We start from the raw sequence: 17714 nt of genomic DNA, 5'->3' as shown, positions 1-17714 counted from the left end.
TTGAGTGCCAAATTAAAGGTTTTTTTTTGTTTTAAATGGATAACACTGCATCCCTGAGGCAGGCTAATATGCAAAATATTTTGTTATTGCTATACTTTCATTAAAGTAAATTTTCCAATGTATACAATCCTTCTATTCCATGATACAAAAATTGTATGTATGTTTTAGATAATTAAAAAGTTCTGAATGTATGACTAATTTTGAAACAAAAACACTTTTGACACTTTGTAAAATACTTAATTACAAAAATATCTCTTTGAAATTTTAAGTATAATCTACTTTTATTTTATAAATTTAGTATTACTATGTTCTTTTTACTATTTTACGCATGTGGGGGATTTAGACAACTTATCTCTGAATGGTAATATGTTGGTTCAGAAGTGTAAAACTATTCTAATCTGGATGGTCAAGAAAGAATCAAAAGCTTTATCTGCAATTGAGAATAATTTGGAAGCTATTTAAGAAAGAAAATGACCAATCCAGGTAGCCAAGACTTGAGTTTATTTATTGGATTCATATCTCCCTTCTTAAAAGGACATTTACAAACTCGATTTCAAAAATAAAAGAAATTCTTTATGACAAATTTCATGTTTTAATTTCAATATTACAGGTATGTTCTTTTGTGATAAATTATCAGTTGAAACTGTTCCAGTGAAATCTGGTATCAATTAATTTAACACTTTATATAAGAAATAATAAAACATTTATTTTCAAGTCTTACATATATTACTTAAAATAGATACAAAATTCAGTTTTTAATTTTTAAATTGTATTGCTATTTCAAGCTACCTTAAAGTAAATACCTTAGTGGGAAAAAAGGTTTAGATTTTCCTGAATAAGTATGACTTAAAACAAATACTCTTAATAACAGTCCACCATATGTTATTTACTTAGCAATTAGGTAGGTCAAATGATTTATAAAATTATCTTGAAAGGAAAAAAGTAATATTTGTCGGGCAAGTAAAATAATTTTCGAGACTGTTATAATATGCAACTTAGAATCAAATTCGAGAACTTGATTGATAAGAAAATCTAACATTGCACAAATTCATAAATAATTGCTTAATTTCCATCTTTAATATTAACCTGCATTATTGAAGCACACTGAAAACAATGAGATGAGATAAGGTAGAAAAAAATTATACATATGATCGTTTGCTTGACGGAAGCATTGATTTGTTAATATACTTTCTTACACACATTTCCCTGTCCAAAAGTATAAACTTGCTTGTTTTCCATATATACAAGTATCCTGTGAAATCCTGGATTCTGAGAAGAACAAGTTTGAGGTATAGCCTTGAATAAAGCATCAAAATGCGTAATATTTTTGGCTGAGATTCAGCAAAATGACTGTCGGCAGAGAAGAGCTGATCGGAGTGTGCTTCCAAAAGTCTTCCAGATTTTTGCCCTCTGAGAATTTTGTTGGCGACATCAAATAATTGAACTCTTCAACATCAATATATACAAAGGCATTTTATTATTAACCAAAGAGAGGGGCTTAGAGTCATCAGAAATTACAACTTTATTTTTTCATAATACATATATTTATTGCCATCAGAGTTCTGCAATTCTCATAAAATTAGAGTCAGATGGAATTCCGGGACATGTGCAAGTTTTGGAAATGGACACAGGTAACAGTATAGAACTGTACACAAAATAATTACAATTTATTAAACACACTGTTTTAGCACATCCTGGATGGATGAGAATGAGCACCATATTTTTTATGAATATATATTTTTCTCTTTTTGTTTTCTACAGCACCAAAGAAATTCAGATAGGAAAAGGAGAGATGAGAATTGGGAATCAAGAATCAGCCCTGTTTCCATCTTAGCCACACTAACTTATATCTTTATGATTTTCAAAGCTTTTGTCATGTGATTCTGCCCCCACAAGGGCATCGGTATCTCCTAAATGGTACCTGCATATGTAGCAAGTTGTTTTCTATACCATCCTTATTCAAAACTTGCATGTGGCACAAAATGGGTTGGTGGCACCAAGGTATATTTTCTGTTGATTTCATGTGTTCTTTGTCCTAATCTTAGCCAAGAAAACAAACGGGACCAACTTCAAATCCGAACTTCTGATTCTGATCACCGAAGTCATTGATCATGACATCAACAATAGGTACTTGATCAATTTTTGGTGTATTGATTTCAATGACAGTCTTTTCATAGCCTTTTCTGGACTGTAAAATAAAGCAGAAATAAAAAGTTACACAATCATTTAATATTTTTAAGTGCATCTTAATTTTTCTTAGGCTTCTAGTGGAGGTAAGAAGCTGAGAGAGAAGAGAATAGAAAAACAAATTTTCTATTATCTATATAATAATTCTTATTACTGAAATAGTTCTAAATTTTGAACATTGATTACTACATTTAATATTTAGCTATAATTACTTAACTATGATAGAGCTATATATTTCATAGTTAAAAAGAATCTTGAGTTAATAAACACAATATGAAAATTGATGTTGGTATTGAATCCTCATATATATATATATACACATATATATATATATTTTTTTTTTTTCTTTTTCTTTTTTGAGATGGAGTCTTGCTCTGTTGCTCAGGCTGGAGTGGAGTGGTGCAATCTCAGCTCACTGCAACCTCTGACTCCCAGGTTTGAGCCATTCTTCTGCCTCAGTCTCCCAAGTAGCTGGGTCTACAGGCATGTGCCACCATGCCTGGCTAATTTTTGTACTTTTAGTAGATGAGGTTTCACTATGTTGCCCAGGCTGGTCTTGAACTCCTGACCTCAGGTGATCTGCCCACCACGGCCTCCCAAAGTTCTGGGATTACAGGGGTAAGCCACAATATCCAGCCCCTCCTGTATAAATAATACATCTTTACCATTATAGTTAAGATATACATGGTCAAATTCTGTTACAGAAAAATTTGAATACAGGTTCAGAACTATAATGCAGAAAATCAAAAGTCAAAAAATTTCTTCTGCGATATGTTAATTTTATGAATATTTAACAATAAACTATATTGGAGAAGCTTTTCCCAACTCTTTTTCCATTCATTTGCTTTATTCTCTCTTCTTTATTCTACTTGCACTACACTCATTTTGAGGAAAACATGAACTTATTTATCTATAATTGTGACTTCTCTTTAGTCATCAATATTTGGCTAAAGCAATGAGCTTTTTAGGGTACCTATTTATTATTTTCTTACATAAAATCTTATGTATGTGAAAAAGGTACTTCTATAAGATAGAGATAACAATAATGATAGTGGATCTCAAACTGATATAGTACAAATTAACAAGTTTCTTATAAAAAAATATAGGGCTAAAAATTACTGATATTATAAATGGTGTAATAGTGATTCCTTTATCTGTCATTTTAAAATCACCAGTAAGGAGGCAAATGACATAAGGTTTTTTATTTTCTTTTTCATTTTAGGAATAACTGGCTGTGATATGATTCAAATGTCAGGATTAATAAAATAACATAATCCAAGATTACCTTCTATTATGCCTTTAAAAATGTTTCAGAGTGTCTATGAGTGTAACTGTGTGTGTGTTAAGATTACTGGTTTCTCACATACCATAGTTTAACATGTCAGGATTAAGCATCAAATGTTAATAACAACTGACATCCATTTCACGAGAAAAATCTGGCTTAGGACCAATTGAAACGGTGACATATTGCCTCTCATCTCTGTGAAGGCAGACAAGCAGAACTTATACTCACCGCACAGCCATCATACAGTGCTTTGATGAAAGGGTTATTGTCATAGGACATCTCCTCATCATTCGATCCCAGGAACCGAAGGGCTTTGTCATAACTTCCTGATGACACATCATACCAGGCTGCTGACTGATGACAGTGGTAGGTGAAATTTTGCCGAGCAGAGGCAGTCAGAAGTTTCAGGAATGTCATTTGCACCATATTGATGGAATTTCCTTCAACATCTAAATATGAAAGCTAGGAATAAAGGAATAAAAAGGCACCTAATGACTCTTTTCCTCCTTTATGCTACCAAGAATAACATCATCGTCGACAGTGAACTGTGATGCCAGAAGCATGTAGATGAATCAAAAGTCCCATGTTAACCTAATTGAAAAAAGTGTACATTGAGGGTCAGAAGACCCAGAGACAGGATTTTGTGAATTGTATCCCACCTAAGTTACTGTAGCCGCTGCTTACCTTTGAAACAATCATGTTATCTCTATGTCTTAGTTTCCTAAACAGTCAACCCTATAAAAAATGCTTTAGTTTCCAAGAAATGTTTCAGTATATTTGTGCATCTTTTTGAAAAACAAATTGGTAAAATAATGAAACAATGAAAACCAAGGAATCTCAGAGTAATGCAAAGATTATCTGGTTTTATGATGTTTGATTTTGACTATTCCTTTCAAACATTTCAAAATGTATCAGCTTTATCCAAATCTGTAAACATGTTCTTGCACTTTTCATTTTTGGGGCAATAGTTCTCAAAGGTTATTAATATTTTCAGAAATGCCTGTTTGTCTATTTTTAGATGATGTTTGTACTCAACATTGTATTGCTAGCACCAAGCATAATGTGCAAGACAAAACAAGTTAATACTTGTTGAGTCAATACTTATTCTGTAATTATAGCAGTAAAATATTCTCAGTTGTAAATTATTAACAACTATCTCATATCATCTTTATAAATTGTCTTAGTTTTGATAATTAAAATATCTGAGTTCAGCTGAAACATATACACTTAAATTTGAAAAAAAAAAGTTAAGATGTTCACTTAGATTATAGATGAGGTTAATGTAAAGGCAGTTATCTGTTACTTTCTTCCTTAAAACAGATTTACTTAGTTCTTACTGAATAGCACATCAGATGATGAGTATTTTTGTGGGGTTGAAGAAAAAATATCTACTGGGAAAATTTAATCCACACAGATAGAGTTCTATCTGTATATATTTTTAAACTTATACAAAGATAATAATGTAATATGGATGTTTAATATGCAACTGGAAGACTATAATAGATAATTATAACTACAGTGGAGAGAGTCAATGAAAGTGGTTAATATGCATGAGTTTGTATAGAAATAATAACTATATAGTCATAAATGGAAAATAATAGCTTTTCAAAGAACATTAAACAACTGAATAATTATCTGCATAATTGGAAAACACTTTAAATTCAATAAATTCTAAATAAAATACTTTAAACACATGTATATGTTTAAACACTTTTTAAATACGAATTTAACTTTGACATCTAATCTTAAAATATCTTTAGAAAATTATTGAAATGAACTGGTAATTGTACAGAAATCTTTAAATTTGTGCCAGAACAATCAGAAAAGTTGCACATTCCAACTTACTGAAATGAAGAACAAACAAGGAATTAGGTTTCAAGTAGATAGAAAATGAAATAATAGGAAGATATTAAGTAGATATTATATTCCTTATACCTGACATTTCTAACATAATCAATTTTTATGATGTTTATCTCAGGTACTTAATAAATTGCATGATTTGATCCTTGTTTTCAGTAAATTTAGCATATTTCCATTTACTTTTATACAAAAATGTTAGGTTGCTTTAAGATACCACAGTGGTCTAAGAGATATTAGGTGGAACAAACTAGAGACCACAGGGAATCCTCCTTTAGCATAATTTAGACTTTCACTGTTAAGGTCCAGAAATACATAATTAGAACTTCACTTCCTGAGTCTGTGAAAAACCATTTCATGTTGAGGTAATAACATACCAGTTTTCCCCTCTTAAACTCACTAAACCAACTTCCTGGTTTCTCTTTTGGCCATGATGAAATTCTTACCTGTTGTAAAGGAATAGAAAAGTTAGTAAGTAGGTGAAAATTTACAGTATAAACAGCATTTTTATAGACATATAATTCATTTTTAGTAAGACTGAGAAAATAAGGAGTTCTTAAAATCATTTTAAAATGATACAAATTAGATTATACAAAATGAGATAAAGAGAAAAATTTGAGATAGATCCTGTAAATTCTATGCAGTGAAGATTGAGCCATTTCCTTTTTGTTCTCTTCATCGGCTCTAAAGGAAAAGGGGAAAGACGACCTGGTAAAGGCATACTAAGGGGTGCAGGGGACATTGGTGGAACACTCAGAAACCCTTTGCAAAGGAAATCCTCCAACTGTCAGTCAGTGTCATCAAGCAAGGCAGGTACCATCTTCACTCCATAGCCAAGAAACATGTTTGAAAATATTTAGACAGTAGCTAAGGAGAGATGCTATGTGAAAGGCATTGACTGGAAACAACCCGAATCATTCCCTGCTGGTTAGAATATTTAGAATCTTTGATAGATCTGCATTTATTATTCCACTTTGTGAAGAACAGCAAAGGGTATATAAGTCCTCACAATAGGGAACTTGAGTTATCTGTGTAAGAAACGGCATTTTCTATTTTTCCACATTTCTCTGGAGGCTATGATAGCTTTACTGTGCTTCATCACGTGCCAAGTAGGGTTGGGAGATGGAAGTTGTTTTTTCTCCTGCCCTTACTACCCACTCTTTCCTCAGAAACTTAATTTTTCTCCCAAAACCATTAGTCACACATAAAGCTACTTGTTTTGCCTTAAGGAGTTTCTATGCCTCTATTGTCCACATCATTTACTAGGAAGAATGAGATTTATTACATGAATACCAATAAAGACAAAATGTCCCACTGATAAAATGTTTGGAGAATATTGTTATGCTTGTGAATAAACTTTCTTTACATTAATGATTTGCATTTAGCTTTGAAGATAGAACTCAGTATACTGGTAATACTGTTAGGTAAAAATTAAATAATTTGTTTAAAGGAGCTAAATATTTAAAAAATATGTAAGTGCAGAAAAGACTTTTGTTGTATATAAAAGATTAATTCTTTATAAAATTAGATATTTTGGGTGTCATATGCAGCTGTGAGGTCTATGATGTGGTAATTGGGCAGAAGAACACTATACAGGCACTAAAATTTGAGATTCAGCTGTGCTGTGTCATGGAAAGCCATAGAATTTTTGAGAGCAAGCAGGTGCAGAAAGAATACATCTGGGTAAAAAATAAAGAAGAGAAGTATTTGTTAACTCTCTGCATCAATTTGGTGCTTATTCATGTTTATGCAAATGAAGTGCTCTAATTATTCTGTAAGAAAAGCAGATAAATGAAAATATGACAGTATAATTTTCCTGTTTAGTTCAATATTGCAAAACATGGCAGGAACTGTCAACATTCACCACCTAAACAGATTGGTACTTACTCCCTCAGATTTTTTGTCTGGATAAATGCAAGTCTCACCACCAGATGTGAAATTACAGTAAACTTTGAAGGAATCTCCTGAGCAACCTTGGTTAGGATCAATCCAATATTCACCTAGAAGGCAGCAAAAAATATGTCATATAAAAATGCATTGACATCATTGTTGAATGCATTAGATATCAAATTTTGTTAGAAAGAGAAATAGGAAAAATACATGTTAATAGATCTTTTCCCTTTTAAGCTTTTGGGCATATTGGGGTATGTTTTTTAATAGACGGTGATACTTTCTCTTGTCTGCCTCAAAGCTTTGCAGATGCCCCATATATTCTACCTGGAATACCTCTTTAAAATTCTTATCGTGCCTATCACTTTTTGGTTTCAGCTTAAATATCATCTCCTCAAATATTAACATTCCATTTATCCCTGTGTAATAAATTGTATGCATATTGAAATAAGACATACTTGACTCCAAATCTCATAAGTATTATTTACTACTTAAATAATCTCAGTAGTATAATCAATATATTTTCTTCCTAGTTTATTCATTTGTAACAATGGAGGTGATGTCGGATCTACTTAGCCTTAGGGATCAAACCTCTGCCTTATTTTATATATATAAAAAAACTTCTTGCAATAAATGTACTCGCTCTTTGAAGGGGGTCGTAAGAAGAACTACTTTATATATTTTAATGAAGCCTGCTATTAATGCTATTGCTGAAGTGTTGCAGAACACATTTTATCATGTGAATAATCATCACCATTCATTTGGTGTTACGTGAGTAAGCATTGAAAATAGTGGGAGTAGCAAAGTTATTCTTTAGATAACTGACAATATGGTTTTAGTTAACAAGAGTTACTAGGAGTGAAAAGTGATATACATGTAAACATTACTTTGCTTCCCTCTGTTGGTGCTCAGAAAATGATACCCCAAAGTGAAAGCCTATGAAGCAGTTTTTCTCTGACCTCTGCCCTCCTGTCTCTCATCCCTCATTCTCCCCTGAGGCAAGTTATAGAAATTAGAATCCCTCCTCCCCAAAGTGGGTCATAGAAACCAGAACCCCTTTTCTGCAACGCCAGCTATAAACCCTAAACACATGACTCTAACTGTTACAGTAGGTAGTCAGTCAGACATAAACAGGGAGGGAGAGTCCCGCCAACCCCACCAGGAATGTCAGGCGACCATCAGATGAAGGTCAGGCGGTTGTTAAACTGTCTCGCTAAAATAATAATTGGTTGCAGTTGGTGCCAGGGAATGGCCGTCTTCCTTTCCCTCATAGAAAACACCTGAAACTAGTGACCAGCAGCTTCTTTATATGATCTCAGGAGGTGGGCTAGTGGGCTCAAGCATGCGCACTAAGACGCAAATGGTTGGAGTTTGACGTAGATAACCTTCCTCTGGGAACACTCAACAGGTAAGGGAAAAATGCCTCAAGTGAGCATGCGCACAACTCCAGTGAACACAAGGTGTGTGTGGCCCCTCCAAAGTGCTGACAGCCCACTGCCCTTGCAGACAGCGCACCCCAAGGGAAAATCAGGGGTGAAGAGATGCAAACCTCAGAAACATACCAATAGAGAAAACCCCAAGTCAAAGGTCAAACCACACACTTGAATCCCTCAAGACGACCGCTTGACCCTCTTCCAAGTGCACTTTCTTTCATTCCTGTTCTAAAACTTTCTAATAAACTTTCACTCCTACAACCCTTAGTATGGCATATGGATTTGCCACTGCTAACATAACCTTCACCCACCTTTCTATGTAACAGTTGGCCGTAAAGTAATTAAAACCTTTATTCCAGAGGGGTTCTACCCTGTACTTGGGAGGATGAAATGCTACAATACAGAGGCCAGGGAGAATCTGAACAGAAGGCCTTACTAGGTTTCCCTACTCAGATTAGTACCATTAGCTCATACCCTTTTTTTATCCAATATTATATTGCATTTCTACACAGCTGTCCCTGCCTTATCGAACCTAAGCATAAAATCAGACAGCTTCCTCTGTATCTTTGCAGCTTGAATCTGAAGACTCCTACGTCATGTTAAACTATAATCAAATACATTTTTAATACTTTTCTCTTGTTAACCTCTTTTTTTCTTATATAGGGGTGGCAGCTTTGACCTTTATACTGAGAAGGAAAGGAATCAAATTATTTCTACCTTATACTTCCAACTGTTTTTCATCCTGCCACTTCATTTTAAATATTTGAATTACATAAGTCCACTGGCTATGAACTTTTAATATTTTAAAAGCTCAAATTGCTTATCTTGGTGCTGGAACTCTAAAAAATGCAGTATCAACCTGCTTTATCTTCTGCTACTACTTGTACATAATCAGGAAAAGTATTCTAACAGTCACATAGCTTTAATATGTTTTTTAACAAAAACATCTACATTTTTTCAGATTACACCATTAATATACTCATGTCTGAAACAAATTAGAATTCTCAGGAAAAAAAATACAAGGAAATAAAAAAATCATCTAAGATTTTACCAAGTAGAGATAACCACTGTAAATCTTTGATATTTCTTATATGGTTTTTAGGAGTATATAACATTGAATTATCTAAATCATCTAAATCCTTTGCTTAAATAATACCAGTTAAAAGTAAATCTCCTTATAAATCACTAAACTAAATGTATCTTTTTCAGATAAACATATTATAAACATGAAGATGTCAGATACCAGTTTGTATAGGAATACTAATAATTACCTGTGTTTTACCTTTAACAGGTGTGCTTAAGATTAGAAGATTTTTGTGACATCCTTTTTTTATGCCAGCTGTTTTTGAACTACACTGAATTTTTCTATCTGCATTGAGTTACTTAGATCACAGTTATAACTGTCATTATATGACTGGTAGTGCAAAACGATATTTTCTGCTGAGTAAAGGGGAGACAAAATAGTTCAACATAAAGTGGGAAATTTAAAAATCAGATGAAGATCTGCCCCTTGCTACTTTAATAATTGTATAAGTTTAGTCAACTAACTTAACATACCTGAAACTCTTTCTTTCTCTGACCAATAGGTATATAAAGGTTTTGTCAAAGAGTTGGTATGATAAATTATCCTAATTGTTATTAGTGAGTAAGAATTCACAGTTGTTTGGAATATCTGTGGATGAGTTAAAGATACATTTTTGCTCCAAGCTATCCAAATTCTTAAATATTCGGTGTACCAAATCATTGCTGAACCGATAGATCAAATATACATCAGTTATGCTATTTACATATATCCATATTATTCATACTAATCTAAAATACTAATCATATTAATGTAAGTATTCACATTAACATGAAGTTAGTAATCATATTACAATATACACATGTGTGTATACACAATATCTATTCTGTGATAGTTATTACAAGCAAAGTACATTTGTGTTAGCTCTAAACATCCAACAATGATCTTGTCATAGTTTAATAAAACCTTATTTAACAGACAAGGATTTTCCAAAGCAACTCTTGATTTATACAGTATAAATGATTTTTTTCTGTCTAGAAGAGAATTAACTGTTTCGTTTTATTTAGAGACTGTATTAAACATTTAACTAGAATAAACGAGCTGACAATGCACCTCAGAAACTCAGAGGCTCTGTACATTTGCTTTGTCATGTATTATTAACATACCATCTGGGAAGTCAGGATGGCTGAGTTGCAGGTCTTTACAAGTTCGGGCTGGATTGGTCTGAGTACCCATAGGAAATTTCATATGCTCGATGTCTTGTTTCAGGGAATTGAGGGAACCAAATATTTCTTCCATTCCATCTGAGTAATCAAGAATATTATCATCTGCATCTGCTTGCATGCCTTCAGTATGTCTTCTCGTTTTTTTGGAGGACAAGATTGGTAAAGGCTGAATGACTTCTCCAGGTGGACCCTGTGAAGAAGAAAATATGAGTGCAATTGTTTCATAAGGTGGAATATTCTGCAGATATTAATTAATACTGGTTATGTTTTTGTTATAAGAAATTAAAGTTGGTTTAACTTTTCAGTAGCTACAAAATTTATGCTATAGGATAAGTTTATAAATATATAAATGTCATAGATTCTTCTATGATGAACTTGGTGGAAATACTGAGGTAGGTGAATAAGTTAGATGACTTCTCGCCCTTTATGTACACAATAATATAGCACAGATTTGTGTAGATATGTTATATATGTTAGTCTCTTGTTTATTAATTAGTCATCATTTATATGCCCTAACTCTACAACTAGATTGTAAAGTCTCTGAGGATTAGAACAGCACTTTAAAGCTATTGCGCTCTTAACTATTATATTTGATAATTTATATTACAAAACATTAAACTTTAAAAAATATGTACACATTAGTTTGCTTCAAATACGTGTGACTTAAATCATTATAAATGTACAAACTTAAAATAAATGCAACCAGACTTGAATTCACATTGCGAGCAGAGCTATAGCAAATAGTTATCATATTGTCATGGGTTGAATTACATCCCACGACAATTTGTAATGTTGAAGTCCTAATTCTCAGTATCTCAGAATGTAATCCCATTTGGAAATACAGTCACTGAAAATATAATTAGCTACCATAATGTCACTAGAGTGGGCCCTAATCCAATGTAAGCGATATTCTTATAAAAAGGAGAAGTTTAAACACAGATACACCCAAAGAGGGAAGATAATGTGAAGAGACAGGGAAAAGACAGCCACCACAAGCCAAGAAGAGAAGTGCAGAACAGATCTTTCTGCCATGGACCTCAGAAGGAACCAACGCTGTTGACACCTTGATCTAGGACTTCTAGCTTCCAACACTGGGAGACAATACATTCCTGTTGTTTGAGCCACCGACTCTGTGGTACATTGCTATGGTAGCCCTAGCAAACTAGTATACATATAGTTGGAAAGATTTTAGCTCAAGAAAGAAGAATAACATTTCTTTCACATGGATCTATATTTTAATTCTACCATTCAATTAGTTATGTGAAGCCTAGAACATTTTAGTATTAATAAGTGGTAGCTATTACTATTGCTTTTATTAGTATCCTTATAAATGCACTAGGAAAAAATGTGAAGCATCTGAATTTTTGTCATTATTCCTAGAGTCAAGCATAAATGTATCTTTATGGCATAAAATAAGTTGGTTTCAGTAATGTGACAAAATAGTATATGGATCTCTTGAAAAATTAATAAAAACAAGGCTATAGTATATAATTAGGGTATTTATATTTGAACAGTGAAATCAATTAAAATTTAAGTCTTGGCATGTAGACTTGATTATGTAAATGATATAATGTTTCCTATAAAATCAGCACTTTTGACAGAATGTGCTTTTTGTCTATCTTATAAATTCAGAGAAATCATTGGCAGCTTCCAGATGCGAATTATCAGAATATCACTCTTGTTAACATGTACTTACCGGAGGCCCAGGAGGCCCTGGAAGACCACTGTCACCTTTCTGGCCAGCGGGTCCCTGTTAGAAAGAAGAGAGAGGACATAAATAAAGAAGAGGCAATTAAATAGGTTTCAATGAAAAATTAAATTGTCAAAGGGAAAAGTACTTACAGTAGAGCCTTTGTTACCCTTTGGGCCTTGAGGACCCTAGAAAATGCAAAGGCAAAAGCACAGATAAAAATCTGGAGCATTTGTGTCTCTTTGTTATATTTGTAACTTAACCCTACCTTATAAGGTTATTTTGTCTTGTACTTACTGGCAAGCCTGGAGGACCAGGTGGACCTAATGGACCAGCAGGACCAGGAATTCCCTAGAGAGAGAATCAGCCAATGTAAAGGGATTTCCTCAGCTATTTCATTTTCATGTTTTCATAACTTTTTAACATTTTCATAACAGCATACACTGTAAAATTTAGAGTATGCAAAAATATTTATGAATGGCTTAAACATTTTTCCATGGTGAATCTAAAAATTAACTTGTGCAAAATAATCGGAATTTTTCCTATGTTGCTACAATATCAATGAGGTTTTTCTTTTAAATCTATGTGTGTATATGTGTATATTCCTTTATCCCTCAGAATATGATTTACAGGTGATGGGAATTTATTACATGTTGGTTTAAATAATACTCAACTGTAATTTTTATGGTTTCTAACTTAAATATTGTAAAATTTATTTGCCCTAGGGCTGAATACAAATATCTTTTTAAGAACATTACTGACTTAAACAAATTGGAATTAAGACACTCTAAATTCTTTCTTTGATCATACTTAAAGGACTGTGTGTGTGTGTGTGTGTGTGTGTGTATATTATTGGAAATGAGTAGAAAAAATAACCTGTATTTTTACTCACCCCATCCCCTTTTGCTCCTGGAGATCCTTGAGTTCCAGGGAGCCCTCGGTCACCTTTTTCCCCTTGTTCTCCTGGAGGACCAATCAGGCCAATTAAACCAGGATGTCCCTTTGAAAGGCAGAGAAAAAAGTTATAACATGTGCATTACTATCTTCATAAAATTTTAGTTATAAAATATTTGCACATTAAATTTCTAAAGCATAAAAATGAACAATGCTGATAAAACAACATTAAATAACCCTTCTGAATGAAATATACAGTTAAAAATCTCCTCATCACCTAACTGGATCTTTTACTGCTTACTTTAAGTGAGGGCTTTATTAAGCATTGGAAATAATACAAAACAAAATGCTTTCTAAAAATATCATTTTAAGTACTCCATTTGAGGAATCTCTCAACCAATAATGACCATCTATAATATTAGTTGAATAAATAACAGAAAACTCATTATTTTAATAAGTATCTCATTTAATATGAAATAATTTCTATTCTTCAGAGACTCTGCAGTCTTTAAAAGGCATTTGAAGATTTAAAAATAATCCAAACAATAATAATACCATTTTTAAACAGGCTCATTTCTCTAAGTACTTGGTGCAACTCAGCATAAATTATAGGAGAGCAAATTAGTATTTGAAAGATATTTCTAGTTTAAAATTTTTATTTTCACATTTAAAAACATAAAAATAGATATTTTGTTATTCAGCCTGTTTATTTTCTGAATAGTTATTTTAGTATAACCATATGCTTTCTCCATATGGTTGCTATAATGGAAACTTGAGAAGATATAGCACTGAATTCTGGCACATTTTTCACTATTTGCATATTTTCTCCCCTCTAAATACATCTGGGAAACTAAGGATTGAAGCTTTTTTCAGGGTTAGAATGATGAAGATATTGGTTGACATTTTTTTTTTTTTGAATGATTTTAATCTGCAAAAGCAAGGCTATTAGTATATAAAAGCATATTCTTTTATCAATAACACATTCTTTCATTCTCACCTTTTCACCCTTGGAGCCAGGGTCACCTTTGAGACCAGGTAAGCCAGGAGGTCCCTAAATAATAAAAATAAATAAATAAATAAAAAATAAAATAGAATAGGTATGAATTAAAGAATCCTATGACTAGTCACAGACCTAGTTTGGTTTTGAAAAGATGGAGTTGAAAATAATAATGATTAATGTTGCTTTATTTTTAAGGCTTCTAAGTAAATTCACATATTTAAAATGCTATGGTTTAATTTGTAACCATAATATTGATAATTTTGATTAAATGAATGTGAAGTTAGAAATAGAACATGGTTATATGGGTTTTCAGTTAAGAAGAAAGTGTCAGTTTTTAAGTACACTAGTTTCAGAAGGTATTTCCAAATTATATATCCAGCCAGTCAAACATTTTTATGTTACACAAATTTAAAAGGTTATAATATTTTTAGTACAATTTTTGAAAACTCAATAAACTTTTGACCGTCAATAGATCTTTGATAACCACAGGAAAAAAATTAGACAAAATTTTAATACACTGTTTGGTTTGTATTTAAGTAATAACCTCTATTTGTATATGTTAGAATGGTTGCCTAATATTCTATAGAATAAGAAGATAATTCCTATATATACTAAATTAAAACATGGAACTCTGTAATTCTTCTAGGCCATGGCCAATTTTCTGAATTCTGATCTCAATTCTTATTCTTTGTTCTCTTGAAATTAGATGTCTTTCACTGTGATTACTGGAGAGAGACATATACTAAGAACACTTAATAATTCCAATAAAATATTGCATGTATATTACTCATGAAGAAGTCAGAGACCATAACTATTAATTTCTCTAAGTTAAACTATACAACGTTACAAACTACATCAAGATGGTACTTTCAGCTGCAATTTCTAAATTGTACCTCATATCTAAATGATTTATGAAATTAATAAGGAAATTTATTTTTTATATAAATATACTTCTATTTCAATAATTTAACTTTTTTAATAGTCCCAGACTAAGACATTTATCTTTTTGACTTATATTTCTATGAAAATTATGGCATGACTTTAGCAACTAACTCTTTGTCCTGCCTCCCAACCAAAAAAATCTTCATACTGATGACTTTCGAACAAACTGCTTTATCTACAAATTGTTATACTCTAGCCCAGGCACAATCGCTCACACCTGTAATCCTAGCAGTTTGAGAGCCTGAGGTGGGAGGATCGCTTGAACCTAGGAGTTTGCAACCAGCCTGGGTAACATAGCGAGACATTTTGTCTCCCAAAAAAAAAAAAAAAAAAAAAAAGCAAAAACTAGAATTAGTGGTGTACACCTGCTGTCCTAGCTAATTGAGAGGCTAAGGCAGGAGGGTCACTTGAACCCATGAGTTTGAGTCTTCAGTGAGCTATGATCACACCACTGCACTCCAGCATGGATGACAGAGAACAGCCTGTTGCTAGAAAAAGTAAACAAAACAAAAAAACACACCACACTAACAAACCAAATTGTTGTACTACAATTTTGAAGACAACACAAAATACAGTCCTTGTTGTGAAAGTATACAAGTGAAACTACGCAGGCAACAGATGCTGTTGGAAGTGAAACTGAGGCTAAAAAAACGATTTATATGTGACTCGTGAAATTAGGGCCACGATAACCTAAATATGTCACTACTGCTTGCCACAAGTAAGGCACCCAGCAACAAAAGCAAACTGTCCATACGGTTTCTCTATGAATTAGAATTGTTTTGATAGAATTGAATTTTCTCGATTATAATTTCAGTAATAATTTTCATCATGGCTCTATGACAGCAAATTGTTTTAACTTTTTACCAACGTACATCATGGGTCACCACTACTGTATCTTCTACAAGGCTACCATGAGTAATATTTTCCTCTATCTGGAAACACTCTATTTCTTCAGTGTAAAAAAGCACATTATATCCTGGTCCATAATTTTTGTGAATTTAAAGCATTAAGAACTATGGATCTGATCCAAGCAGTGTCATGTACTAGGAAAAGTATAGGTTCAGAATAGGATAGGTCTGGCATAGAAACCAAACTCTCTTCTTAGCTACTTAAATTAATTGGACAAATAGAGCTTCAGTTTTCTCATCTACAAGCTGGGGACTACAAGTCCTGTCTATGTCATAGAGTTGCTACATGAATCAGGATGGGCCTCCCTATTCCTTTGTTTCTGAAGCCTGCTTCTCAAACTGAAACTGTGAACATCAGGAAAGAGCAAGAATAGTGTTAATATAAATTAGCGCTTGTGTAACAATGGTATTTTGGACTATTATTAGATATATTTATGTTTTCAAATTCAGTTAATTCTCTAAGTATTAAAATGGACAATTTCCCTATATTATTCAATTAACAACAGACAAAAGTTATTTTCAAACAAGCATATGCAGTTTTAAGTGTGGATATACTTAATAATAATCTTCTAATAAGGAGAAAAATACTAATCCTCAGAGTCAAATTTATATGAGTTTAGTTACATTCTCTTTTATATAAGAATAAACAATCATCCCGCCCTGTTAAATCTCAGACAAAAAGATCACAAGGAAACTAGCAAATTCATTTTTGAGTAATAGTGATCTCCCCATTATCTGGCGCTTTGCTCGCCACAGTAAAAACTGTATAAACAGTGAAGCATAATACAAATTTGAATTATTATCATTAGTTTTAGATATGCTACAGATAAATACCTATCAACTTTTTCATCCCATTCTAATAGAAAAAACTAAAATGGCAAAAAAAGAACTACTAGTGATTCTAATTGCTCAGGCTTAATGAAAAATATATTAGACATTATTTGTGTTTTGAATGCATTAAAAATCCTTTCCATAAATATTATTCATGAAGAAGTTAGAGATAATGAGTACTAATTTCTCTAAGCTAATAATCTCTCATAACATTACAAACTACATCTAAAGATGAATTTGCCAAATAAAATCAGTTTTTATTTTCATCAGCTGGAAATAGAAATTGGTATGATATTGAGAGCAGTTATAAATAACCCTCTGAACCTGAAACAGATCAAAAACATCAACTCTGCATATAAAAATGTTATTCTAACTATACATATTTTCTATTTTTCTCTTTCGGATATTGTAAATTGAACACCCCCAGGGAAATACATAATTCATAAGTAATAAAGTGAAAAGGAAAACAGGGATGATACATTCTTAAGTGTCTAGAATACACAAGCAAACATTTTCCCCTGCAGTATTATGCTTTCTGGAATATTTGCTT

General features: G+C 32.4%; 1 protein-coding gene across 3 annotated transcripts in view; it reads right to left on the bottom strand.

Annotated features, from left to right (window-relative positions):
• Window positions 1-1460: 1460 nt before the first annotated feature.
• Window positions 1461-17714, bottom strand: part of LOC105466263 (collagen type XI alpha 1 chain) — a 219601-nt gene continuing 203347 nt past the window's right edge. For all 3 annotated transcript variants that reach the window (XM_011715280.3, XM_011715281.3, XM_011715283.3), the window contains 10 exons: window positions 14481-14534; window positions 13482-13589; window positions 12887-12940; window positions 12742-12777; window positions 12596-12649; window positions 10840-11089; window positions 7217-7329; window positions 5707-5775; window positions 3701-3934; window positions 1461-2188 (listed from right to left, as the gene is read on the bottom strand). In XM_011715280.3, the coding sequence (XP_011713582.1) occupies window positions 2042-2188; window positions 3701-3934; window positions 5707-5775; window positions 7217-7329; window positions 10840-11089; window positions 12596-12649; window positions 12742-12777; window positions 12887-12940; window positions 13482-13589; window positions 14481-14534 (1119 nt within the window). In that variant the 3' untranslated portion in view covers window positions 1461-2041. The remainder of the gene's footprint in view (window positions 2189-3700; window positions 3935-5706; window positions 5776-7216; window positions 7330-10839; window positions 11090-12595; window positions 12650-12741; window positions 12778-12886; window positions 12941-13481; window positions 13590-14480; window positions 14535-17714) is intronic.

The sequence above is a fragment of the Macaca nemestrina genome, chromosome 1 (genome assembly GCF_043159975.1).
Source record: "Macaca nemestrina isolate mMacNem1 chromosome 1, mMacNem.hap1, whole genome shotgun sequence".
NCBI lineage: Eukaryota > Metazoa > Chordata > Mammalia > Primates > Cercopithecidae > Macaca > Macaca nemestrina.
Note: the sequence above shows the minus strand (reverse complement) of the source record. Positions and strands in the feature narration are given on the sequence as shown.